Below are 24,100 nucleotides of genomic sequence, written 5' to 3'. Positions count from 1 at the left end.
CAGGAGCCCACCCGAGCCTGGGGGTCTGCAGCAGGTGTGGGGGGGCTGCAGCTGACCCCTGCCCTCTCTGCCCCTGCAGAGACTCCAGTGACGAGGAGACACCGGGGCTGTGGCTGGGAGCTGTGCGGTCGCTGCGGGGCCAGGAGCGAGGGCGGCTGCTGCGGCAGCGCATCAAGGACATGATAAAGGGCTGGAGACTCCCCTTCAGAACGGCCACCCGGCTGCAAGACCGGCTGGAGGAGGAGGAAAAGAGCAAGGAGAGTGACGGAAGCAACAGTGGGGTGGCCAACAAGAACAAATTGCTCTGCAGGTGAGGGCTGGCTGTGGGAGTGGCAATGTCCTCTGTCCTCCCCGGCACTGGGGATGCTGGATGTCAACACTGTGCTCCTCTGTCCCAGCAAGACTTCAACTACCAGCAGCAGGCCAAGAGCAGTGGAAGTGAGGGCAGGGCCCAGTGACAGCAGGATAGTGCCATGTGGCAGCAAAAACACGGGTGCAGGTGCTGGGATGTGGCTGGGGCCCCACCAGTGAGGCAGAAGCTGAGAGCCACTGGGTGGGGAAGGGCTGGTGAATACAGTACCTAGTCAGTATTCTGAGTTGGCATCCAGTGTTCCATGGTGGTCCTGATCTTGTGATACCCCAGCTCCACGCTGCCCCTGGCTCTATCCCTGCTGTGACCCCACCCTCTCAATACTCCCCAGCCCCCATCCCCAGCACCTTGGTGCCACCATCTCCATCCCCACTGTGCCTCCAGTCCCCACACATCCCTGTCCCCAGCCCTTATGGTGTCCCCATTCCCATCCCTGTGGTGCCCCCAGCCCCATGCTGCCCCCCACCCCTCGATGTCCCTCTTCCCACACATGGTGCCCCCTCCCCACCCCTGTGGTGCCCCAGCCTCTCAATGTCCCTGTCCCCAGCCCCACAGTGCCCCCAATCTCGAGTTGCCTCGGGGTAGGGGTGCAGAATGGACAGACAGCTGGACGCGGGGGAAGTCCCTGCTTCTCCGTTTATTACCAAGCAGCCTTCGTTTAAAAAAAAAAACAAACAAACAAACACAAACAGACATACAGACAGGCAGAGGCGGCCCGGCGGGGCGGAGGGCCGCCCGCCCATGGTTTGTTTGGTTCCTGACACCAGAGAGGTTCAAGTAGCCGAAAAGGTTCAAGTTCACCATAAGGCACTTTAAAGCCATGACGGGAGCAGAGCCCCCCCGGCCCCATCACCCCTGCCGGCACCCCATGGCAGATGTGGGGGCCGGGCAGCGCTGGTGGCTGGCAGCGGAGGGGCTGTGGGAGGGAATATATTACATCATCTTTTTAAATATAGATAAAACTCTTATTGTAGACAAATAGTGCCGGTCCCCTACAGCCCCGGGGAGGCTGCGCCCCGCGGGGGGCATGTGCAAAGGACAGAGGGGTGACCGTGGGGGCCCGGCCACCCCAGGGAAAGGGGGTCCCACAGGGCCGGGGGATTTCGGAAGGGGGAAGGGGCCGGGGGGGGCCAGGGCTGCCCCGCACCCGGGTGGGCTCACCCGAATAGTGCAACCAAGAGAAAGCAGCCGGGAGTGCAGGGGCGAGGGGGGCTCGCCGGGGGGGGGCTGCTCGGAGTGGGGAGGTGGGGACAAGCTATGCACAGCGCAGGGCAGTGGCCGCCCCCCCACTGGGGAGAGGATGGGGGCTCTCCCCAACTGGGGGGGGGGGGCCTCGGTCCATGGGTGCCCCTGCCCGGTCCTGGCATCCACGGGGGGTTTGGTGGAGGGACATCCAAGTCCCAATCCCCCCTTCGCCCACCTGGGCATGACCAGGTGGGCCCGGGCACGCTGGGGGGTGGTAGGGGCCCCCCACCCCCTTGTGCAAATCGGCCGAGGGGAGTTTCCCCCTTTGCATAACTAGGAATGAACCGTGACGGGAAAAACAGGAACAGAAACCCCAGTGGGCACGGCACAGCTCGGCATGGAACGGCACGACACCTGCCGCTGCATCGGCCCTATGCCGTCTCCACCGGCACGGCGCCATCTGGCTGCGGCCCTTCCTCACCCTCTGGCTCCTCTTCCTCCTCCTCGGGCTGCCCTGGAGGCCAGTAGCGGGCAATGGAGAGGCGCAGCCCCTCCAGCCGCCCATTGGAGAGGTCGAGGCCAGGGGGCCCAGCGGGTGGTGGAGGCGGCTCATCGCGGCGGCGGCGGCGGGTCCGCACCTCCAGGCAGTTCTGGCCCTTGAGGTGCCGCTGGAGGTGGTCGTCCTTGGCGAAGGCCTTGTGGCAGAGGTAGCACTCGTAGGGCCGGGCGCCTGTGTGCAGGTGCATGTGGTTCTTCAGGTCATAGCTGTGCAGGAAGCGGGCACTGCAGTGCTGGCAGGAGTAGGGCCGCTCACCTGTGTGCTTCCGCATGTGGATCTTCAGTTTGTCATTCCTGGAGTTGGGACACACAGGGAGATACTGGCATTGAGTAGCTGACATGTCACCCAGCCACAGCAGGAAGGGCAGTGGTGCTGGAAGTCCCAGAGCAGGGATGCTCTGCAGGGCAGAAGGGTCTAGGGGCTTGACAGGGCAGGGGACCATTGAACGGCTGGATGGCTGAGATGCAGCTGGGTGCTGGCAGGGGGGATGCTGCTGGGTACCCTGGGTAGTCTGGCAGTGCTTACATAGTGTGGAAGATTCCCCTGGACCTGCACTATACCATGCCAGGGCTGGCAGATGAGGTGTTATGGGTGCCCATCAAGTATCAGGCCTTGGTTGATCTGGCAGCACTCAGAGAGTGCAGAACACCCCATCGACCTGACTTCACCAGCAGGTATGGCAGAGGGGCACCACAAGGGATGCTACTGGGTACCTTAGATCAGTCCAGCAGCACTCATGAGGTGCAGAAGGCCCCATAACCCCACTGCACCACAACAGAGCTTGCAGGGGGGGCCATGGAGGATGCCATTTGGTACCCTATGTTGGTCCAGAGCACTCATGGAGTGCAGAAGACCCTCTGAATCTGCACTGCACTGGCAGGACTGGCAGACGGGTGCTGTGCAGTATGCCATCAGACAAGCCAGTTTCATCCAGCAGCACTCAGGGGATGCAGAGGACCCCATGGACCACACCAGGCCTGTGGCCAGGCCCCCTAGGACTGGCAGGGGGAGTGCCATAGGGGATAACATTTAGTACATGTCAGGCAGGGAGAGTCCATCCAGCAGCACTCACCGTGTGAATCGGACTCCACAGATCTGGCAGGCAAAGGGCTTCTCGCCCGTGTGCGTGCGCATGTGGCGAGGCAGCTTGCCGGCACCATGGATGACCTTGTGGCAGACAGGGCACTCCTGGGGCATCTGTGAGCGGCGCTTGCGCACCAGCTTGTCAGGGCTATCGAGCCCAGGCGCCAGCGACTCATGGTGCAGCGAGCTCAGATATGCCATCAGGTCGGGGTCGATGGCGTCATCGTCAGAAGCGGCCTCATCAGGGGATAGGGGGGGCTGGTAGGGGAAGGGGAAGGGGTGTGGGGGCAGCTCCTCCTCCTCAGGCAGCTCAAAGCTGTCATAGGGCAGGGGCAGCCCCTCAGGCAGAGGGGGTGAGGGCAGCTGGGGGGGCGGCGGGGGGCTGCCAGAGCCCTCAGCCTCGGTGGGTGGCTCCTCAGCATGGTTGTTGAGCCGGGCACCACGGGCTTGCAGGAACTTGCGGGTCTTCTTGCTGCGGCGGGCGGTGGGGCGGGGGGGTGGTGGGGCAGGCACCTCACCCTCGGGGAGGGCGGAGAAAGCCTCCAGGTAGCGGCGGGCACGTTCGCAGTCGCCATCATCGGGGCCAGGTGCCTCCAGCCCACTGCCCTGCAGGATCTCCACACAGGCAGCAATGACACAGGGGATCTCCAGTAGCCGGGCAGCACGCAGCACCTCGCCCATGTTGGCGCTGCTGATGGTCAGCGTGGCTGTGTAAGCAAACTCCAGCAGCGCACCCAGTGCCTCTGGCCCCACAAAGTCCAGCTCACAGACCTCCTGCCCTGGCCCCGGCCCTGCAAAGAGCTTCTTGAAATAGCGGCTGGAGGCAGCCAGGACAGCACGGTGGGTGCGGTACTCCAGCCCCTGTGTCTTGATGGTGACGTCGCAGAGCAGCCCCAGCTGCCGTTGCTCGTTCAGGCAGCTTAGCAGCTCGCTGCTGTGCTCAGGGAAGGGGATGCCGATGAGGTCGTCCTCTGGGCTGGCCATCGTCCTCACCTGCAGGAAGGATAGGATGCTGCCTGACTGATACAGGGACAACCTGGGAGAGAGCACTTGGAAGAAACACAGCAGCTGGAGCATCACTGTCACAAAGCCAGGGCACAAGGAACCCTCCATATACATGCTGGGTGGCACTGAGGTTTCAGCGGGACACTGAACTGGGGCAGGCTTGGGGCCCGCAGTCTGCCCTCAGTCCCCTCCATGCTGTGTCGAGGTTGGCGGGCACAGGCCCCCTGCCACAGGCCCCCTGCCACAGGCCCCCACGCTTCCTCCACTACCACCAGCACCCAGGCGCCCGCACCGCCACAGCAAAGGGGGAAATCTCAGCGTGGTGCCTTTGAACAGCACCAAGGTGCAGCATTTCCTGTGCCAGCCCACCCACAATCCCCCCCCCCAGCCCACTGTCATGGCCAGGCGCAGCCACTGGCTCCCAGCAACCCATCCTGGGAACGAGGGCCTCACTGGCAGCAGGCACAGGTGGGCGGGCGAGTGCTGGGAAGAGCACCCTGAGGGCTGGGGGCCGCCCCATGGAGCCCAGCTGGGCTGGGAACAGGGGCCACACTTCCTGCCACGGCAGATTAGGATCAGCACCCGTGCCGCCGGTTCCTGCCCCCGCTCCTGGTCGGGACTGGGCCCCCTCCCTCCCCCTGTGCCCCAGCCCGGGGCCACTCCTCGCCCAACCAAGCCCAGCCTGCGCCAGTCAGGCCTTTCCCACGCTGCAGCTGGCAGAGCTTGGCCTCAGCCCTAAACCCAGCACTGCTCGCACTCCCACTGTTGTCCCCATGGTGCATCACCAAGGACCCACATGTTCCTGTGGAGCCAGCACAGGTGGGAAGGGGGAGCCCATGACCCTCACAACCTGCAGGTAGGGTGCAGGCAGCAGTGGCAGTTCCGGGGCTGCAACCTGCCCTCTGACACCGTGCCCATCTATGGCCTTTGAGGCCAGCCAGGCTGCTGGGTGATACCAGCACTGCTGGGTGACAGTGGGATGGGAATCCAGCAACCTCAGCATGGGGGAGGCAGAGGTGGGTACCACCTCTGGGTTGTGACTCTTGGTGCTGCCAGAGTTGTGCCATGCCAAGCCAAGCCATGGTGGACAGCAGCACGTGGCACTGGGCATTGCCAAGCCATGCCAGGCAACGCTGAGCCATGCCAGGCCCATCCAGCCCAAACCCACCACACTGTGCCAAGCCACACTCTGCCGTCGGCAGGCAGGCGTGGGGGACGTGCCCCCTCTTGCCCATGGAGGGGCGGCGCGGCCGACGGCCCCCGGCACAGGGGCCCATCCCCAAGCCGGCCGCTCCCTGCGCTTGGGCGGCCGCCAGCTGGGGCTGCCTCGGCAGGCAGCTGGGAACGGCCCCGGAGCAACCGGCTGCGGAGCCGCCCCAGCCGCTGCCGAGCAGGCCCGACCGGCATGGCAGGCAGCAGCCGCCCCTGAAACTGGGAGCCAGGCAGTGCCGACCGCCTGGGATGCTGGCGCCAGCACCCATGGCCAAGCCCCCCTCCTTGGCAGGAGCCCATCCCACCACTGCTTGGGGTCCCCTCTGCCTGCTGAGGCGGGGGTGATCGGATTAGGGGTGATTAAACCATCAGGGCCCTGGGAGCCAACAGGCAGTGACAGCCCCCAGTGGGATTAGGCAGGATTAGCTGCAGGGGCAGGATTAAGATGGGGGGGCAAGTACCCCATGCCACAGCTCGGGCAGCTGGAGAGGGATGACAGGGATGTGGCACCTGCCAAGGGTGGCCCAGAGCCCCACAGACCCCCAGGACTGTTGCAGGCAATGGTCACAGGATAGGGTGGCACTGTGTCCTCCCTTCCAACACTGCCTCCCCCAGCGATGGCACTAGGACAGCCTCCCTTCTGCCCTTGTCCCCACATCACCTCCAGCCCCACAAGCTCTGGGCACAGAGCACTCACAAGACTGATGGCACCCACCAGGACATGTCTATGGAGGTGTCTGGGCACAGGGCAGCAGCTGAGACCCTGTCATATCCCAGCGGGTGGGAGGGTGCTCTGAGGGATGGGCACAGCCACCCGCCTCACTATGTCACAGTGCAGGTGGACACAGCCTCAGTGCTGCCAATGCCACAGAACGCACCAGCACAGGTCTGGTAAGGGAGTTGGGACCCCTGCGAGCAGCCACAGGATCCAATGCCAGCAGACATGGCTGCAGGGCTGGGGCAGCGTGGGGGCGAGGTGGCGGTGACAGGAGGGGGATTTTCCATCGCACTAAACCGCCTGTTACGGCTCCTTTGCTGACACCCCCACCCCCCCGCACATCCTCCTCACTGGAGCGAAGTCACATGCTGAGCGGGCGCTGCCGTCGAGGAGATCACCGCAGTGATAAGGAAATGGCGGAGGATGAGGTGTGAGGGGACTGGAGCCGCCCCCGGCCCCCAGCATTCCCTGGCTGGTGCTGGAGATGGTGGCTGGGAGGGAGCAGGTGGTGATGCCCATGTCCTCACCGTGCCAGAGCTTTCTCAGTGATGTCAATGCTGCGGCTGGGCACATTTCAGCTGCAGCAGCCAAATGGGACTGAGGAAAGGGGGAGTTGCTCCCCATGCTGAGGTGGCTCCCATGCAGGGCGGGTGGCAGCACGAACAATGCCTGCCCAGGTCACCCTGACATCCCTCTGCCAGCCCATGCTGCCTGGAACAACCATGGCCAGGCTCCACCCACCTGCCAGCTCCCTCCATCCTAGGGGTCCAGCCACCCAGCCACAGCCACAGGCACTGGGGTGGGGCCCCTGCAGCACCCATCCTGCATGGGGATAGGCTGCGTCCCATGCCACCAAACTGGGATGGCGCCCTGGATGAGGGCACAATGACAGCCTGCGCTGAGCACTGGGCCATGGCTTGGGGACAGTGGGAGTTGTGAGTTGGAAAGGGGTGTCTGGGGGGGGATCTCCCGAACTGTTCCCCCATGGGGAAGGAGGGCAGAGGTCCTGGGGAGTACAGTCTCCACCCTGGGCTGCTGCCAAGTACCCCTGCTTTCGGTCACAAGAGTCACAAATGCTGTCGAGGGACTTCACAGCCACACTGGGGAGAATGAGTCACCCAGGAAGGGGAGCGCAGCGCAGCGTCGCCCCGGCCCCTCACCCTGTGGGGCCCCTGGGAACGTGGACCCAGGAGTCTGGGCTGTGCAACCCTCCCCACCCTGCTACTGCCCTGGCTGAAGCCGATTGGGAGCAGCAGGGGCCCTGGTGCCGATGGCCACAGTGTGGAGGGTGGTGTGGCTGCAAGGCAGGGGCTTTGCAGTCCCTCTGTCTGCCCAGCAGGGAAGGTGGCGGCCGGGCTCTGGCTCAGCTGGTGACCCTATAGCAGGCACATGCCGGCGGTCCCACTGCTGGAGGGAGTGGGGAAAGCAGCACTGCTCTTTGAAAGAAGAAAAGAACGAGCAGAGACAAAAGGAAATGGTTTGGAGATTAAAGAGGATAAACAGTCCCCCACCCCACAGCACTGAGAGTGAGCCCCATGGCATTGCTCAGACCCCCTGATACTGGCCAGTTCACCCACAGAGCTCCCAGGCACAGCCGTGTGCTGCGCAGCCATGGCACATTAGCCATCGGCACTGAAAAAGGGGTTGGGGCGCTGTGGCCCAGGACTGCCTCAGCGCCCAGCCGGCACTGCACCTGGGGCCCAGTGCCAGCCCGGCGTGATAGCTGCCATGGAGGCTGGGCACAGGCATCCCTGTCACAGTGGAGCAGGACTAGCGACGTTGCCAGAACCACTCCTGGCATCTGTGGCAGGGACAAGCAAAGTCCCCATGCCACCCACCCAGCCTGCTGGAACTGTGCTGGCATCCCGGCCCCCTCCTGCTGCCAAAACCTACCCCACTGCCACATCCAGCTGCCTGGCATTGCCACTGGGGGGTGTGGGCCCTGCTCTGCCAAACCAAAGTGACCCAGATCTTGCCACTCGTCCCTTCCCATCCCGTCCCGTCCCACCAGCAGCAAGGGTGGTGTAGGGCTCAGGCAACACCAACATCCCGCAGCCTGCTGGTGCCAAAGCAGCTGGCCCAGCTCTCCTAGTGCCCAGTGGTACCACACTGGGTCCCCACCACCCTGGCAACTTCCTCCACCACACCGGCCAGTGATGGCAGGGTGGGTGTGTAGCTCACCTGCCCTGGGTCCTGGCGTGGCTCAGCGCTGCGTCGCGGCCGGGCTGGCGGCCCGCGAGTGGCAGGGAGGGGAAGGCAGGGTGCTGTGTGAACTTGGCCCCGCTCCCCGCTGCACTTGAGCTCAGGATCCCACCTCAAAAGGAGTCGACGCCCACACCCCGGGTCACGCACCTCCCAGCCCCGCTTCCCAGAACACACACGGCATTAACCCTTTGCAGCCGGCACCGCGCCGTGGGGCGCCAACCCGGAACCGGGCAGGGGGCATCCCCTGGCCCAGTCCCACGGGAGAAAATTGCCAGCACTGCCAGGACAGGCACTCCGTACCATAAGTATGCCTTCCTCACCACTGGCATTGTCTCCAAGCTGTCTGCCCCTGCCCCCTGTGCCGAGGAATCATACAGGCCCTCACCTTCTCCTCCGCCCCAAGGCAGGGTGCTGGGTGCTCGCCACTGGCCGTGGCCAGCCTGGCCGAGCTGGGAGGGCGCCTGCGCTTGGTGGGAGCAGGGCTGGGCTCGGTGCAACATGCTGCAGCCTGCCCGGCCAGCCCTGGAGCCACCCCCTGGTCCTATGGATTCCTGTCCTGCTCTACCCTTGGAGCAGGTTCCTGAGGTCCCATGGGGAATGTGGGAAGCAATGACGGCCCAGCTGGACTATGCTGCCTGATCCCCTCCACTCCTTGGTAAGGGGCACTCGTGGGCCCCCCAGCCAGGCTGCAGATTCACGCAATCCCCCCATAATTACACCCTCTGTGTCCCCAGCTAAACAGCAATTAGCAGCCTGGAGAGCGTGCCCCACACCCCACCACCAGTACCAGCACCCGCCCAGGCCACCCACGCCAGACTGGTCAGGGGCACCTGCACTGCAGCACCCTGGCATGGCCCTGGATAGGCTCCAGACACCATGCTGCTGCCGTCTGTAGCACAGGCCAGGCAGAAAGGGGAAGAGCCCCACACCAGCTGGACAGCAGCGGGCCTCTGGCCCAGCCCCAGCAATGCTCACAGAAAGAGCTGGGTTGTGCAAGAGCCCGTGGGCAGGCAGTGGAGATGGCAGGTGGGCAGAGGGGCATCGCCAGCGTGCCCTCCATGGTATCCCACCTCTCCCATCACTGTGGACCATGTGCTGGGCAGGAGCCAGCTGTGGTACCACGGGTTGCCCAGTGCCTGGAGTGCAGGCAGCACACAGCCAGTGGCAGCAGGGTTGTGGGCAGCATTGCCCACCGCACTGCCACAATGCTCCAGGCTGACCAGCTGCCCCAATGGCGGGCACAAAAGAGGGCACAGCCCTGGACAGCGTCTGTGAGAGGAAGGGAGGGAGGACGGAAGGGAGGAGGGAGGGATGTGGCACCTGCTGCCAACCCTTCCCCTGCCCTTTGTTCCCCATAAAGGAGGGGAACGGCGCCAGTCCCCCCTGGCCCAGGTGTGCCAGGTGCTAAGGGCGGGAGATAAGGTGGGCGAGGCGGGCAGGGAGGGGCATGGCACGGCATGGGCACGCAGCCCTGAGTCAGGGTTCCTACTGGTGGCCAGGATGGGGTGAGTCACTGTGGCCCCCCCACCCTGGGGGTGTTGCAACCACCCAGGTGCTGGCCACAAACTGCTGCTTGCCTTGGCTGAGGGGCTGAGGGGCAACTTTCATCCATCCATCCATCCATCCATCCATCCATCCATCCATCCATCCATCCATCCATCCTCCTCCAAGCTCTACCCTTGCCTTGGCCAGTGGCACCCTGACCAGTGTCACCAATGATGGGACATGGCCTCATCCCAGCTCCTCTTCCAACAGCAGGAAGGGCAACCCCATCTCCTGCATCACCTCCTGACAGAGAGCAGCAACCCGACCTGCCATAGAATGGGGTGCCATGGCCACACATCGCTCAGGACAGATGTGGCCTCTGTGTGTCACCTCTGGCCTTCCCAATGTGCCACGGAGATGGCTGAGGCACAGGCAGGAACATGCAAGGGGGAAGGACGGACGGAAGGAAGGAAGGAAGGAAGGAAGGAAGGAAGGAAGGAAGGAAGGAAGGAAGGAAGGAAGGAAGGAAGGAAGGAAGGAAGGAAGGAAGGAAGGAAGGTGGGGCAGCAGGACAAAGCTCTGCCAGTCACCAGCCTGGGACAGGCAGGCTCACCTGCAACTGGGCCTGCTCACTAGTCCCAGGGTGAGCTGGCTCTGGAGTTGCTGGCCCTGCAGCACAGTCATGGGAACCCCTTGGAGGGCAGCCAGACCCCTTGGGTCCCACTGTGCTGCACAGCCCCAAGGGGCCCCCCCAGCTGGTGGCACCTCCTACTCAATATGCAGGGTTCATGTCCTCACAGCACCTCAGGGACTGAGCATCGCCAGTGGCACAGGCTGGGCCCCAATGCTCCATCCTGGACCCAGGGTGGTGCTGGTCCTGGTGGGGTCACCTGGCAAGGACAGTGCCAGCCCACAGCCCCCCCTCCACACCCTCCAAAATAGCCCGGCTTCCGCCCCCATGGCAGCTGCCTGCTGCCAGCTCCCCGCTGCCCACAGCTGATCCCGGGGAGGGAAGGGGGGCAGGCGATTCTAATCCCCCCCCACCCCCCCCCGAGCCCACACAGCACAGCCAGTGAGGCCGTGCCCGCCACAGTCGCTCCGGCCCACGTAGCGCCACTGGTGAGACCCCACCGGCCCTGCACCAAGGGGAGGGCGATGGCCCCATGGCTCCACAGTGGAGCAAGCATGGGCAGCCTCTGTGGAGCCCCTCTATGGGACATGGGGCTGTCCCCAAGGCCCACCATGATGTCTGCACCCCACCAGCTGCCTTGTGCCACCTGAGCAGGACCCAAGGGCCTCTTCCCTTCTCTTCCTTGGCGCTGCAGTGGGGCTGACGATCCTCCTGTCCAGCCTTGCTATGGATCCAAGCCCTGTGCCCTGATGGTTGCCCATGGGAGGGGAATCAAAGCAAAACTGCTGGGGTGCCACTGTACCCAGCATATGTCAGCCAACATAGCCACACTCTCTATCCTGCTGGTGTCCAAGGTGGGCAGTGCCCAGCACCCACCCTGCCTGGGACCCAGTGCCTGGCAGCAGGACCCCCTTACCCAGTATCCACTCAAGCTACTGCCCATGGGGCCTGGGGACACGACAGAGACAGACAGGCAGAGTGGAACACGCAGCACAACCGAGGCTGCCGGGAGAGGCCAGAGCTTGCCTGACCTACTTCTCCTTCCGCATCACCTGCTTTCATTTTCTCTCACCCTGGCTGGTCCCCCTGCCTGCCCATGGCTCCATTAAGTCATGCCACTAGCTCTGGGGATACAAGTCACCCAGGCCCCATGGCTCCCATTGCACCACCCTGCATGTCAACTGACCCCCAGCCCTGGGCACGGGGCATGGCCGGGTGCACTGAAGGTCACCGGCTACAGCCCCGGCACCACCACCCCCCCCCCCCCCGCCCGCATGGCTACCCAAGCACCACCTTCCTGGCACAAAGCGAGTTTGACGGGTCTCAGCCCAGCCCCTCGCCAGGTCCTCTGACCGCCCTGGGGCTTGCTGGGGTGTGGACATGCAGCTCTCGGGGCATGTCAGGGACGCCAGTGCTGCCACGGGGAGCCAGGCGGGCGCCAATCCTCCAGACGGGGCGGCCGCTCCCACCGGCACCCTGCCTGCTCCCGCCGTGGAGTTACCATGGGAAGGCAGTGGTGGCGGCGCAGGGGGAGCGCAGGCTCCCGGGGGCTCCCGCCAGCAGCCCACACGCTGCCAGGAGAAATTTCTCCCTGGTTTCATCATCCGCTGCCTGCCCTGAAGGAGAAGTTCCTGCTTGACGCACGGGGCAGCAGCCACTCCTCGAGGGCTGGGGTGCAGCAGGGGCTACGCTGGTCCCGCACCCCCTGCAGTGCCCACTCCCCGCCCCCGGGTGCTCGGGCTTGTCGCGGTCGTGCCACGTGTGCACTGAGGGTGCACGGAACCAGCTGGCAGAGCCGTGCTGCCACAGCCTCGGGCTCAGCACCACAGCGCTGGGGGCAGCCTGTGCCCAGGCAGGGGGTCTTGGAGGGTCCCCAGGACCCAACACTGATGTGCCCCCCCACACACCTGTCACCTCCCCATGCTCACCTCTGCACCCGTCCCCAGCATGGGCACTCCCAGCCCTGCTGCCCCACACCCTCCACTGCGCCAGAGTTTCCCCTTCTCTATGCACCCAGTTTTAAGTTCCTGAGCTCAGTCCCTCCCTCCGCACCCAGCACCAGCATCACCACTCAAGGAAGCCTTGAGTCGCTGCAGTTGCCGCGTGCCTCCTGAAGCGCCGGGCATCCCAGCCTGCTCCCCACTACCACTAGCCCAGCTGTAGTGGGGGAAACCGAGGTACGGCGCGACTCACCCCACGACAAAGCTGGCACTGTGTCCCCTCGCCAGGTGAACGCAGCCACGGATCAAGGGCGGCTGTGGCCCAAGACGTGGATCTGCTCCGGCGGGAGGGTAAATACCGCACCCCGCCCCGGGCAAACAGCGGCCGGGGGCAGCCAGCCAGGGGGACGAGGACAGGTACGGCAGGGCTGGGCGCACGGGGCAGAGTCCACCGGTGCTTGGCAGGTGCTACCACGACACCGATCCCGGTGGGGACCACTGCACAGCCCAGCAGTAAGGCAACCACTGCTGCTGCCAGTGTGCCAGGTCCGGGGCTCATCAGCGTGGCACAGCGTGCCGGGACACTGGGATACCCTCCAACTCTACCAATACCGGTGTAGAAGGGACTCCCTGAGTTGCCTTCCCCATGCAACGATGCCGTCCCTACTCGGTGCACCAGGCATGCCGCCAAGCTGCTCATCAGGTTAGGAAGGGGGTTGGCAGCACCCAGTCACCCGTGGGAGACCTGCGGGGGACCCTGGCTGGATGGAGCAGCACAGCAACAGCACCACAGCGGAGCCTTGGCAGCCGCCCCGGCACGCAGCGGGGACCTGCCGATTTCCCGCAGCCCCGTGCGCAGGGACCGGGAACAGCCCACGAGTGACACCCCCCGCCCCACGGGCGACGTGTCCACCGGCTCCGGCGGCGGGCGGGGACACAGGGGACCGTGCACTGATCCGAGCGCCAACCGTGCTCGCCCGCCGCCCGCAGCATCCCAAATCCACGCGACTCACCGCAACCAGGCGGCAAAAGCGGTCGCCGCACCGGTCCCCGTCCCAATCCCGCTGCCGGTGGGTCAGCACCTCCGCGCAACCCCCGCCGGTGGGTCTGTCCGCTCCCACCCACCGCCGCTCACCTGCGCGCCCCGCCCGAGCCACAGACCGGTCCCGGGGCCACAGCCCCGCCTCCGCCTTCACCTGCCGCCGCCGCGCCCCGCCCGCCCCCTGGCCACTGCCGCCGCCGCCGCCGCCACCGGGGCTCCAGGAAGCGCCCGCCCCCGCCTGCTCATTGGGCAGCGCGCCGGCGGTCACGCGTCCGATTGGTGGGATGCCCCGCCCATCAGCCCCGCCACACCCCCCTCGGGAGGGCGGGGGTCTTGCGGGCCCCCGGGACCGGGCTGCGCGGGTGGGGGGCAGCTGAGTCAGAGGCGGGTAACGGGGTCGGGCGGGGGTCGGCCCCGGGCCTGGGGAGCAGAGCAGTGACGGCCCCAGTGCGGCCCCGCCGGCGCCGAGCGCGGTGCCAGGCGCCGAGCGCGCCCCGCCCGCTGCGGCCGCCGAGTGCCGGGGCCGGCACGGCACTGCCCTCTCCGCCCCGCGAACACGGGGGCGGGGAACCGGGCATGGGGGGGTGGGAAGGGGGGGAGGGGGGTAAGAACCGAGAAGTGTAGCACCGAGGGAGAGTTTCGAGTACCGGGCACCGTGCATAGGGTGAGGTAGCGGGTGGAGAGCCGAGCTCGGGAAACCGGGCACCGAGAAGCGGGCACCGGGGGACTGGAGTGGCGGGCACGGGGGCATGGAGAGCTGGACCCGGAGAACGTGGCACCGCAGGGTGCCGGGCAGGCGGACGGGCGTGGCGCGGAGAGCAGCCCCGTTCTCGGCGGCGCTGCAGCGGGGCGCGGCGGCCCCCAGCGGGGTGGCTCCTTCGCAGGTGCCTGGGCGCGGGCCCCGCGCAACCTGTTTGGCCGCTGCCGGCTCAGGGAGGCAGCGGCGGCCGCGGGGCTCACCTCGGCTCACCCCGGCCCCCCCGCGCCTGGCTCGGAGCGCGGCCACTGCCCGGCGCTAGCGGAAAGTGTGAGGAGCCACCGCCGCCCCGGGGCTGCCAAGGCAAACACGGCCCCGCGCAGACGTTATGTCAGTGGGTGGGGGGGCCGCGCCGGGGCACTGCGCCGGGGCTGAGAACGGGACCCCCCACCCCTTCGCCAAGCCCCGGTACCTCGCCCAGCCGCCCGCTTCGCTCCCCCCAGCTCCGTCCCTCTGTCCGTGCACCTGCATCCCTGTCGAGGGCACCAGCCCGCCAGGCTCCGGACTTCCGCGGGGGCGGCGGGGAGAACCCGCAGAACCACCTCAATCCCCGCGCCGCTGCCACCGACCCCCGGCTCCATCGCTCCCCGCCCGTCCCCTCGGGCCACGGTTCGCCATAGCCGCTGCGCTCTGCCACTGCCTGCGGCTGTGCTCCCGGTGTCTCTCCTTGCCTGCTCCCCCCGAGGCGACGCCGACGGCGCGGTCGCACTGACCTCTCGCGGCGGGGCCAAGACCGGGGCCGGGCGGGGGCCGCGGGCTCAGCCGGGCCGGCGGCGTGGCAGGAAGGACCGGGTGGTCATCGCGGCCCGTGGCGGCTGCCGGCAGAGGGCACTGCTGGTTGCCGGAGCCGAGCCCCGTGGGCGGCACCGATACGCGTAGGGACACGGGGGTCTCTTGGTGCCGGTGGCACCGTTTATTTGGGTTAAAAACTGCAGACACGACTCGGGCAATTCGGGATCCCCTCGGCTGCACTTGCTCGGGGCTCCCCCATGCTGCCAGAACGGTTGAAGGATCCCCCCGGACCTGGGACCCAGCTTGGGTAACCCTGAACTGGTCCCGACCCCAGGAGTGTTCACCTGCCCTCCCCTTCATTCTACCTGCCCAACGCCTATCCAGCTGTTCTAACCTGCTCCAGCACCTGCCCCACACTCCAGCTGTGCTCACCGGCCCCACCCCCCCAGCAGTGCCAGTTCACTCCCCTTCCCTTTGTCTGCTGTGACACCCAGGCCCACAGCTCTCCCCTCCTCTTCACTCTGTCCCACCTCCCGTCTCTCCTGCTTCCCCTGTCCCCACCGGCCCTCGCCCTGACAATGGGGACTCCTGCCTCATGCTTTGCTTTTTTTACAAAAATAGATGAATTAATATAAACTTGAACATTAAAATAATAAAATTAAAAAAAAAATAAAATAGTGCTCTGTGTCACTGAGAGCCCCATGACTGGAGGAAGCAGGTGCTGGCAGGAGGGTGAGCCATGCCAGCAGGGCACTGCATCCAGTCAGCACTCGGGCAGAGTCCCGCAGAGCCAGGATGATCCTGCTGCAACACAGCCCTGGAAGACACAGGCTGGGGAACAGTAGAAGGGCCCCCCAGCTTGTGAACCTGCTTTGGGGGAACTCCCTGGCACCCCCTTCCAGCCCCAGCCTCAGCATGGCTGGTTCAGCAGGACCTCAAGCCAACATGGGCAGGAGGTGATGAACTGCCGGGAGTAGCAGGGTCCCCAGCCCTTGGCAAAGCTGATGCGGATGCTGTGAGGGTCACAGGGTCCCTCCCCAGGGAGCTGCCAGCCCCCTCTGTCCCCTGCCCACTGATAATCGAACACCTTTGCTGAGTAGCCAGGCAGCACCTTGAGGACAGTGAGCCCGCAGGCACCAGGGGGGCTCAGGGTGGGTGAGCTGACAAAGATGGGGTGCTCACTGCGGTTGTACGCCCAGACGCCACCTGGCTCCCGGCTCAGCAGCAGCCCCCGGCCAATCTTGCCACGTGCCCGCCGGACAGCACAGCTGCGGTAGGCGGCCGGCAGCTGGCCCAGGCAGAACCCGCTGCCCCATGGCAGCTCGCAGAAGACATTGACTGAGGCCTCGTGCACGGCGTAGAGGCGGCCCACGCGTGTCCGGTACTCCCAGTAAGCCAGTTTGCACCAGCAGCCATCCTTGACGGTGCTCCATGAGAGGCTGGTGTCTGGCAGGGGAGAGCAAAGCTGTCACCACCAGGACATGACTGAGCCAAGCAGCTGGACGGGCCCAGGGAAGTGGGTACAGAGGGGGTATGAGGACAGATGGATGGATGTGGCGCACCAGGGATGCCTCAGCACAGGCTCCTGCACTGGGCACGAGTCTCTGGAGCCGTTCCCAGTCCCCGAGTACCGTGGTGAAGGGGTGGGGGAGGGCTGTGAGGAGGGTTGGTCCCCGGGTGCAGGAGAAGGTGGGGCGGTGGCAGCTGGCAGCCTTGGTGGCCAGCAGCCAGGCGGGAGCTGCGGCTGTGTGCGTCAAGGCACATTGTGTGTGTCCCCATAGGCAGCGCTTCCTCCAGCAGGGAGCCTGGCGCCGCCAAAAATAACAACAGGAGCTTCGGGGGAGGGGGGGGGCTGGGCCCAGGCTGCTCCCCCAGCAGGAACCCCTCATCCCGTGTCGGAGTCTTTTCCTCCTGCTGGGAGTGACTGCTGGCTCCTTTCCCTGATTTTCATGTTCTGTCCCCTCCAATGTCTGCTTCTGACCCAGGGGTTCAGCCCTGCCCAGTGCCCTCCTTTCTGCTGGGTGTGGCAGGGGGTTGTGGAGTGTGGAGGGCCCATCTTACCGCACCAGTCCCCACCGTTGTAGCTGAACTCCAGGAGCTGAGTGCTGGGGTGCTGGGGCTCATCTGGCCAGGAGGGACCACAGGATGCCTTCAAGTAGGGGGGTGGCGGGGTTTCTGCAGGGGAGAGAGAAGGAAATGAGAGGCTGGGAGTGCATCCTGTCCCCCTGGAGCCCATTGGAGCCCTGAGCCAGCCCCAGAGAGCAGAGGTCAGAGCCTGAGGGGGCAAGGCAGCCTCCAGTGTTGCCACCAGCACTCACCAGGTACAGCCAGGCGGCTGAAATGATGGGGATTGCAGCACAGCACAGCCAAGTCCCCGCAGGCCCCCTGGCCCCCAGCGCAGTAGCAGAGGTGCTTGAGCTCATGGGACTGGTGGAGGTCAGGCCAGCGGAAGAGGCGACAGAGCAGGACTTGTGGGGGGAGTCCCTGCTTGACCCCTCGTGGGTCCCCGCGTGGTGCCAAAACGCAGCCGGACTCCCAGGCACCCCGGCTCTCCACCACCTGCACCAGCAGCTCCAGCTCCTCATCCTTCAGCTTCTTGAAGAGGGCATGCGCCGCTAGTTTGAGGGCACTGGGGCCATCCTCGGGGCTGGCTGCTGCACAGCGCTGCCGCCACAGCCTCCGCATCAGGCCAGCACGGTGTGAGCGGAACATGGGGTGGCCGTGGGGACCACCTGCAGGATAGAGACAGGCATCGCCCCCTGTGCCCTGAGAGGGCTGTGGTTCCAGAGGGTCCCAATGGGGACCCTGCTGCAGCCTCCTGTGTCCTCCCCAATCCCTGGCAAGGCTGCTTTGCCTGGGTTTGCTGCTGCCACCCCCACCGTGACGGCATGGTGCCGCTTCAAGGGGTACTGGCATCCCCAGAGTCACATCAGACATGACCCCAAAAGCAACCCCCACTGCTGGGGAACCTGGCTGTGCTGAGACAGCGAGGGCAGGGGTCCACATGCTCCTGCCCACAGCACCCGCCCGCTCCCCTCTCACCCCCCTATCGTGGGTTTGGGCAAGGGGTCCCTGGAGAAGAGGGTCTCACTCACGGTGGGTGGCGGAGGTGGGTGAGAGGCTCCAGGGCAGTGCATGGGGCTGTGCTCTCAGGGCGGCCGGCACTGCTCTGCCCACCACGCGTCACTGCCTGGACTTTTTCCTGTGCTGGGACGCTCTCCCCTCCCCCAGACCTTCCCGTCTGGGGAATTCATTGATTTCCCTCATCCCAGCCAGCCCTGGGGCTGAGCCACTGCCACATCAGGGCCACCACGCCAGGACGTGGCAGGTGCCAGATGCGTGGGCTCCGGTAGTCAAAGATGCCCAGCACCACGCTACCAAGGCAGCTGGGCACAGCCAGGAGCCCAGACAGCACTGCAGACACCAGTGCACAGACACAGGGCAGGGTCCAGCTGAGTAGCTGATCTGGGCAGGGGGAAGCCATGCAGGCACAGTGGCAGGGCACCATCCTAGCAGACCCCATCCCTACTCGTGTCCTCAGAGGGACCATTGCAAAGACCACCTAAGCCCCTCGTGGATCTTGGGCAGGGGTTCCTGTTGCCCCTCATTTCTTGGCCCAGCCAGGGCCCCCCCCGTGGGCAGTGGGTGAGGGTGGAAGCCTGCTCCACAACAAAGGAGCTAATGTAAACGGGACCCTTATCCCGCACTGGGCCAGGCTTCCTGCTCCTGACTTCCCGCCGAGATAAGGGAGGCCACACTGGCGCCACTGCTGCTGCCGAGGATGGGGCATGCAGAGCTTCCCCTGTGCTAGGGCCAGGCACCAGCACAAGCAGCGCTGGGGCAGGGTAGGCTCACAGACCCACAGCCACGCTCTGGTGCCACCAGCCACGACCTTTGCCACAGCCCCCAACCAGGCTGGGCCCATTGGAGGTATTTTGCTCTGGCGGCTTCCCACAGACTGAGACAGGAAATGGCCAGGAGTGGGGGAGCGGGCAGGAGGTGCAAGCAGAACCCCAGCTCCCCACGCCTGCCTGTTGGTCCCAAGGGGTGTGGGGACCCTCAGTCCTGGACAGGGGCAAGGGGTGTGCTGGAGTGCCTTAGTGCTACCCAAGACTAGGATTAGAAGGTTTAGGGACACACACAGACACACACATTCCCAGAGCTCTGCCCAAATAGATGCAGCCAGTCAGGCACTGCTCAGGTTTATTTGGGTCTCTGACTGGGGGGAACGCAAGCTGGAGCAGAGTCTCAGCACCAGAGGTCCATCAGTTCCATCAGCACAGGGTAACAAGCACAGTCCTGAGGAGGGGAGAGAGGCACAGGGGGTAAGGACCCACTGACCAGTACCAAGGCTACACCCTCTCAACCCCCAGAAGCACCACAGCCAGGCTCCCTGTCTCCCCTTAAGCACCATGGCCAGGCCCTTTTCACTCGAGGAGCACCATGGTTGGGCTCCATCACCCCCAAACACCATGGCCAGGCCCCTGTCACATTCCAAGCACCACGTCAAGTCAAGCTGCAGGCAGGTCACTCACCCACAGCACCAGAGCAGGCAAGGGGGGTGCCAGGGTCCCGTGACACTGGGGAGGGGGGCCCTTCCCTAGTCTAGCAGCTCATGGATGCACCAGCTGCAGAGAAGAAGGTAGATGCATTCCCGCAGAAGCCGCAGCAACCAGGAGCCCAGGCGCAGCCCCAGGGAGGTGGCAGTGAGTGCTGGCAGTGCCACTGCCTGTACCCGAGCCACTTGCCGGGGAGCACCCGGCAGACAGGCTGCCAGAGTCCAGAAGAGGTGCATGGCCCATGAGGAATCAGCAGGATCTGACACGGCGGGAGAGGCAGCAGTGCTGACATGCGGGGCTCTGGCAAGCACTGGAACCTGCTACATTCTCTGCACTTCCAAAACTTCCACAATAGTGGGTGCAGGGAGGAGGCACAACCTGGGGACCCTTTTGTTCCTCCCACTCCTGTCCCATGGAGCCCTCAGGGCTTGACAAGGCCACGTGCCAGTGCAGTGCAGACTGCAGCGCATTTATTCAGTGCTGACAGGCTGCAATTTTATTCAGTGTCACCCCAGCAGCATTCCAGTGGAGCCTCCCAGAGTGTGGCCTTCACTGGCGGGAGGTGCGCTCTTCTTCCTCATTTTCCAGCTCGTAGGCAGGCCGGTAGCTCTCCCGGCCCTGGGCGTCAGTATAGCGTAGTGCTGGGTTCTTCTGTGTGTTGGCCATGCTCCCCAGGGATGTGTAGCTGTGGAGGGAAGAAGCAGCTGCAGGACTGCACCCAGGGGCACTGGCTGCGCATGTGAGGAGGGCAGCACCAGGCACTCACCCTTTATCATAGAGGATACAGTAAGGGACAAAGAGCTTGCGCAGGAACTCCCAGATGTCCCGGTAGGTCCAGTCCTGCAGGCAGAATTGGGCACAGATTGAGGCAGAGGCAACAGGCTGCTCCCTCGCCCCCCAGGGAAGCAAGTCGGACCTTCCTGGAGAGCAGCTGGGAGAGCCAGATGGTCATCAGAGCACCAATGTCCTTCCCAGCACCTCCCCAAACACAGGGAAACCCCCCAGCAGGCCAGAATGAGACCTGCCCAACAGCACCAAGCAGCCTCACTGCAGCAAGGGGCACCACAGCTGCACAGTGGGGCAGCAGATACTCTGGGAGAGTGGGAATTATGAGAGAAGCTGTCCAGGATGGGGGTGGATCACTGCTGGTTCCCAGCCCTGTCAAGTCCCCCTGCCAGGCCCTATGGCAACAGTCCCAGCCCCACATACCAGCAAGGGGTTCACCCGCATATAAGGGGGCCAGTCAGGGTCTGTCACACACATGGACGTCAGAGTGCACGAGTAAGGGTCTGTCCGCCGTGTTCCCATCAGGACAGCCTCCAGCTGTGGCTGCTGCTCCTTCAGGCGGGCCAGCGCCTCCCGGATGGAGCCCTCCACAGTGCAGAGCTGGACCCCGTACCTGCGCAGGCAGGGGGGGCAGCTGCCTGTGGGCTGCAAGCAACACTGCACACCCTCTGCTCAGCAGCCCACCCCACTCTGCCTCCTACCTCTGGACCGTTGCCTGAATGAACTGCTCCATTTCAGGGAATGGGGACACAGTGCGAATGTAGAGCACCTGTAGCCTCTCCTGCCTCGCTGGGAACCGCCTGCAGAGAGACCCAGTGCAGCTGCACTCTGATGGCAACTGGAGGCAAGACAGCATCCAGTTCCCACCAGGCAGACCCCAGGAATCCACTCATTCCCCCAGGGTGGAGCAAGCAAGAGCCCCAGAGCCTTGGCCAGGGTCTGTAGGAGCTCTCAGCCTTGCCCCAGCCTGGAGCCCCGTGGGTGGGTACCTCTGCACAGCAGCATGGACGAGGTGCAGCAGGGCTGTGCAGTCCTTGCCCCCGTTGAAGCCCACACAGAGCTGGACCAGGCTGTACTGGTCCAAAGCCTCCTCGATGGTTCGCAGGGCTGCTGCCACCTTCTGCCCCAGGGCCGAGCCTGCCAGGACAGGACAGTTGGTGCCTGCCCGGATCATGTTCCCTCAGCACGGCCCCAGGGCCTACGGCACTTCACCCTCGGGATGTGTCTCATATCCAGACACATAGCAAAGCCATTGCTCACACCACAGCCAAGAGCTTGTTCAGCCCAGAGATCTGAGCCACATTGTGACAGGGATCATGAGGGCACTGGGCAACCGTGGCACTGCTGCTACTACTGCACACTGTGCTCTCAGACCCTGCCACCAACAGCCCTAGCTGAGGTTACAGGTCCCATTCCCACCTGTGTGGGATGAAGCCCATTGCAGCTGCAGCACCCCTCAAGCCTCCCAGCACACCCCAACAGGCAAGCTCTGCTCCTAGGCTGGTGTTCCCACTGCCCCAGCCCTGCTAGGCTGCACAGAAGCATGGCGGCACGGAGCTGTGCTTGGAGCACCTCTTCCCGGTACCTGACTCAGCCAGGGCATAAACCTCCACAGCTGCTGGAGAGACGCAGTCTGTCACCAACGGCACAGCAACGCCCGGTGGCAGCTCCCTCATCAAGAAGCAGTACGCTTCCTCCAGGTCCTGCTCCGACTCTGAGTCCAGGGTCAGCTTCACACGGTAGTAGTTGCTGGTCCAGTCTGGGTAGGAGCCCAGGCTGGCGCGTCCCCGGAAGGTGGCATCAGCCCGGTCCAGCACGGGCGCAATGAGCATCTCGTCGGATGCCACGTAGATGGTGCGCGAGTAGAAGTGGGTCTGTTTGCTGCGAAAGAGATGAGCAAGACCATCCAGGGCACGCTCCATCAGTGCTGGGATGCCTGGGAATATGTAGACATTGCGCACACTGACTAGCGGGTACTTGAAGGTGCTGCCAGTGTGCCCATCCGCACCATAGTTGAGGCAGGAGGACTCGGGGACGCGAGCCAGCTTCATCTCAGGGCACTGCACCTCTGTCTTGCCAAAGAACTTGTGCACCAAGGCCACCAGCTCGGGATGGGGGACGAGCCTCTCCCCAAAGGCCTTAGCCACAGCCTCGAAGGTCACATCATCGTGTGTGGGGCCAATGCCCCCGGAGGTCAGCACGTAGGTGAAGCGGGCAGCAAAGGCGGCCACCTCACTGGCGATGGCCTCCACGTCATCGGGCACCACCGAGATCCGGGCGACCCTCACGCCAAGAGCACGCAGCCGCCGGCACATGAAGTAGGAGTTTGTATCCTGCGTGTGGCCCTGGGGGGAACGGGAACGCCCATGACGGCAGGGTGCCCCGGGCCCAGCCCGCCCCACCCCCGAAGCCCAGGCCCACCCCCGGCCGCACCTTGAGAATCTCGTCGCCGATGACGATGATGCCGGCGGTGCTGGCGGATCCCCGGGCCACCGCCGCCGCGGCCGAAGCGGCCATGGGGCGACAGGCCACAGCGCGCAGGGGCCGGCCCACTGGCCCCGCAGCCCGCAGCGCGGCCCGCAGCACCCCCCACATGGAGCCGCCCGGCCGCCCCCGGCACCGCCCCGCGCGCTCACGGGCCGGCCAGGGCGTCCGTCACGCGGCCTCGCCAGCGCCCATTGGCCGGGAGGCGGGACCTACGGGGACGGAACCATCGCGGAGGGGGTGCAGCGCAGCTCCGCCTCCGCGGCCCTGCCCGTCGGGCCGGGGCACGTGCGGCCCCCTCTCCGGTGGGCACGGGGAGGCCCCCGCCGGGAACCCACGCAGGAGAGGCTCCACGGTACCGGGACCCCACCCTACCCCATCTCCGCACGGCTGCAGACAGACAGCTCCCAAACATCACTTTATTGAAGCTTTGGAGGCCTCGCAACGGGAAGGGCCCCCGGAACCAGGGCCGAGTGGCCAAAATAGCGCCCAGGCAGCATCGAGGGTCAGGGGGTGAAGCCCCCGAGGAATGCCGAGGAGAAGGAGGAGGAAGGTGCTTTCTCAGCGTGGAAGGACTGGGAGCTTCGGCACACCAGGGGCCACTCACTTTTCCGGCTTCTTGGGCAATGGCCGTCGGAAGAGCAGGATGTGGGGCTCTGCGGGGCAAAAGAGGGGGTCAGGCCGGGCCCCCCGGGCGCCACCCGCTCCCCCGCGGGGCTCACCTGGCTCGTGGATCATGTAGTGGACCCAGCCCTGGCTCTGCTGCACCCCCAGGTTCCGCCACTCCGACTCCGACAGGAGGTGGGTCTTGGGCACCAGCTTGGCGATGTCCTTGGGCAGCATCACGTGCCTGCGCCCCCGCACCTCTCAGTCAACACCGAGGCACCCCCCACAGCCCCTCATTTCCCAGGACGGAGATTCCCTACTGGGGAGCAGTTAATGGGACCAGCACCGTGACCCGGTACAGAACCCTTACCGGGACCCCCCTCTTACCCTCTGTTACCGGGACAATTCCCCTCTCGCTTCCCTAGCGAGCCGTGACTCGCCCACCACTCCCCTCCCACCGCTCCCACCGCAGCGAGCCGTTAGAAGCCTCTCCACCCCACCGCTCTACGTTAGCGAGACATTTCCCTCCCTCGCCCGGGTAAACCCTAACCAAGATCCCTCCATCCCTATCAAACAGACGTTACCAGGACCCGTTCCCGCTCCGTACCGGTACTCAAACTCCTCATCGTCGTACTTGTCCGAGTAGTAGATCTGTTTGTGCGCCATGACAGCCCCGCGCTGCCCTCCCGGCGGCCGTTGGCGCCCCCGCCCCCCGCGGCGCTTTCAAACGCCGCCGCCTCG

The 24,100-nt window shown here is 65.1% G+C and overlaps 4 protein-coding genes across 11 annotated transcripts; all 4 read right to left on the bottom strand.

Moving 5' to 3' along the window:
* Positions 1–987: 987 nt before the first annotated feature.
* Positions 988–15,021, bottom strand: ZBTB7B (zinc finger and BTB domain containing 7B). Of its 4 annotated transcripts, none has more exons than XM_068995342.1 (3): positions 14,906–15,021; positions 3,187–4,190; positions 988–2,407 (listed from the first exon to the last, which is right to left on the bottom strand). In XM_068995342.1, exons 2-3 carry the CDS (start codon positions 4,179–4,181, stop codon positions 1,987–1,989), a joined length of 1,416 nt encoding a protein of 471 aa, XP_068851443.1. In that variant the 5' UTR covers positions 4,182–4,190; positions 14,906–15,021; the 3' UTR covers positions 988–1,986. The 4 variants fall into 4 exon arrangements, with proteins under 4 accessions (XP_068851443.1, XP_068851441.1, XP_068851442.1 ...); XM_068995340.1 differs by lacking the exon at positions 14,906–15,021 and adding an exon at positions 14,658–14,899; XM_068995341.1 differs by lacking the exon at positions 14,906–15,021 and adding an exon at positions 13,529–13,583.
* A 60-nt stretch (positions 15,022–15,081) lies between these two features.
* Positions 15,082–18,157, bottom strand: LOC138098650 (mothers against decapentaplegic homolog 6-like). 2 transcript variants are annotated; one of them, XM_068995345.1, is made up of 4 exons: positions 18,020–18,157; positions 17,243–17,656; positions 17,001–17,099; positions 15,082–16,370 (listed from the first exon to the last, which is right to left on the bottom strand). In XM_068995345.1, exons 2-4 carry the CDS (start codon positions 17,634–17,636, stop codon positions 15,835–15,837), a joined length of 1,029 nt encoding a protein of 342 aa, XP_068851446.1. In that variant the 5' UTR covers positions 17,637–17,656; positions 18,020–18,157; the 3' UTR covers positions 15,082–15,834. The 2 variants fall into 2 exon arrangements, with proteins under 2 accessions (XP_068851446.1, XP_068851445.1); XM_068995344.1 differs by having other exon boundaries at positions 16,986–17,099; positions 18,020–18,150.
* A 953-nt stretch (positions 18,158–19,110) lies between these two features.
* FLAD1 (flavin adenine dinucleotide synthetase 1) lies at positions 19,111–22,879 on the bottom strand. 3 transcript variants are annotated; one of them, XR_011146634.1, is made up of 8 exons: positions 22,703–22,879; positions 21,855–22,614; positions 21,259–21,406; positions 20,971–21,069; positions 20,693–20,882; positions 20,250–20,323; positions 19,460–20,168; positions 19,111–19,223 (listed from the first exon to the last, which is right to left on the bottom strand). XR_011146634.1 is itself a non-coding variant. In XM_068995372.1 (7 exons), exons 1-7 carry the CDS (start codon positions 22,862–22,864, stop codon positions 20,033–20,035), a joined length of 1,569 nt encoding a protein of 522 aa, XP_068851473.1. In that variant the 5' UTR covers positions 22,865–22,879; the 3' UTR covers positions 19,111–20,032. The 3 variants fall into 3 exon arrangements, 2 of the variants coding, with proteins under 2 accessions (XP_068851473.1, XP_068851474.1); XM_068995372.1 differs by having other exon boundaries at positions 19,111–20,168; XM_068995373.1 differs by lacking the exons at positions 19,111–19,223; positions 19,460–20,168 and having other exon boundaries at positions 20,246–20,323.
* Positions 22,880–23,158: 279 nt separating this feature from the next.
* Positions 23,159–24,091, bottom strand: CKS1B (CDC28 protein kinase regulatory subunit 1B). Of its 2 annotated transcripts, XM_068995529.1 has the most exons (3): positions 23,967–24,078; positions 23,476–23,603; positions 23,159–23,409 (listed from the first exon to the last, which is right to left on the bottom strand). In XM_068995529.1, exons 1-3 carry the CDS (start codon positions 24,023–24,025, stop codon positions 23,357–23,359), a joined length of 240 nt encoding a protein of 79 aa, XP_068851630.1. In that variant the 5' UTR covers positions 24,026–24,078; the 3' UTR covers positions 23,159–23,356. The 2 variants fall into 2 exon arrangements, with proteins under 2 accessions (XP_068851630.1, XP_068851629.1); XM_068995528.1 differs by having other exon boundaries at positions 23,159–23,603; positions 23,967–24,091.
* Positions 24,092–24,100: the final 9 nt, after the last annotated feature.

Source organism: Aphelocoma coerulescens, chromosome 25, assembly GCF_041296385.1.
Source record: "Aphelocoma coerulescens isolate FSJ_1873_10779 chromosome 25, UR_Acoe_1.0, whole genome shotgun sequence".
Taxonomy (NCBI): Eukaryota; Metazoa; Chordata; class Aves; order Passeriformes; family Corvidae; genus Aphelocoma; species Aphelocoma coerulescens.
Note: the sequence above shows the minus strand (reverse complement) of the source record. Positions and strands in the feature narration are given on the sequence as shown.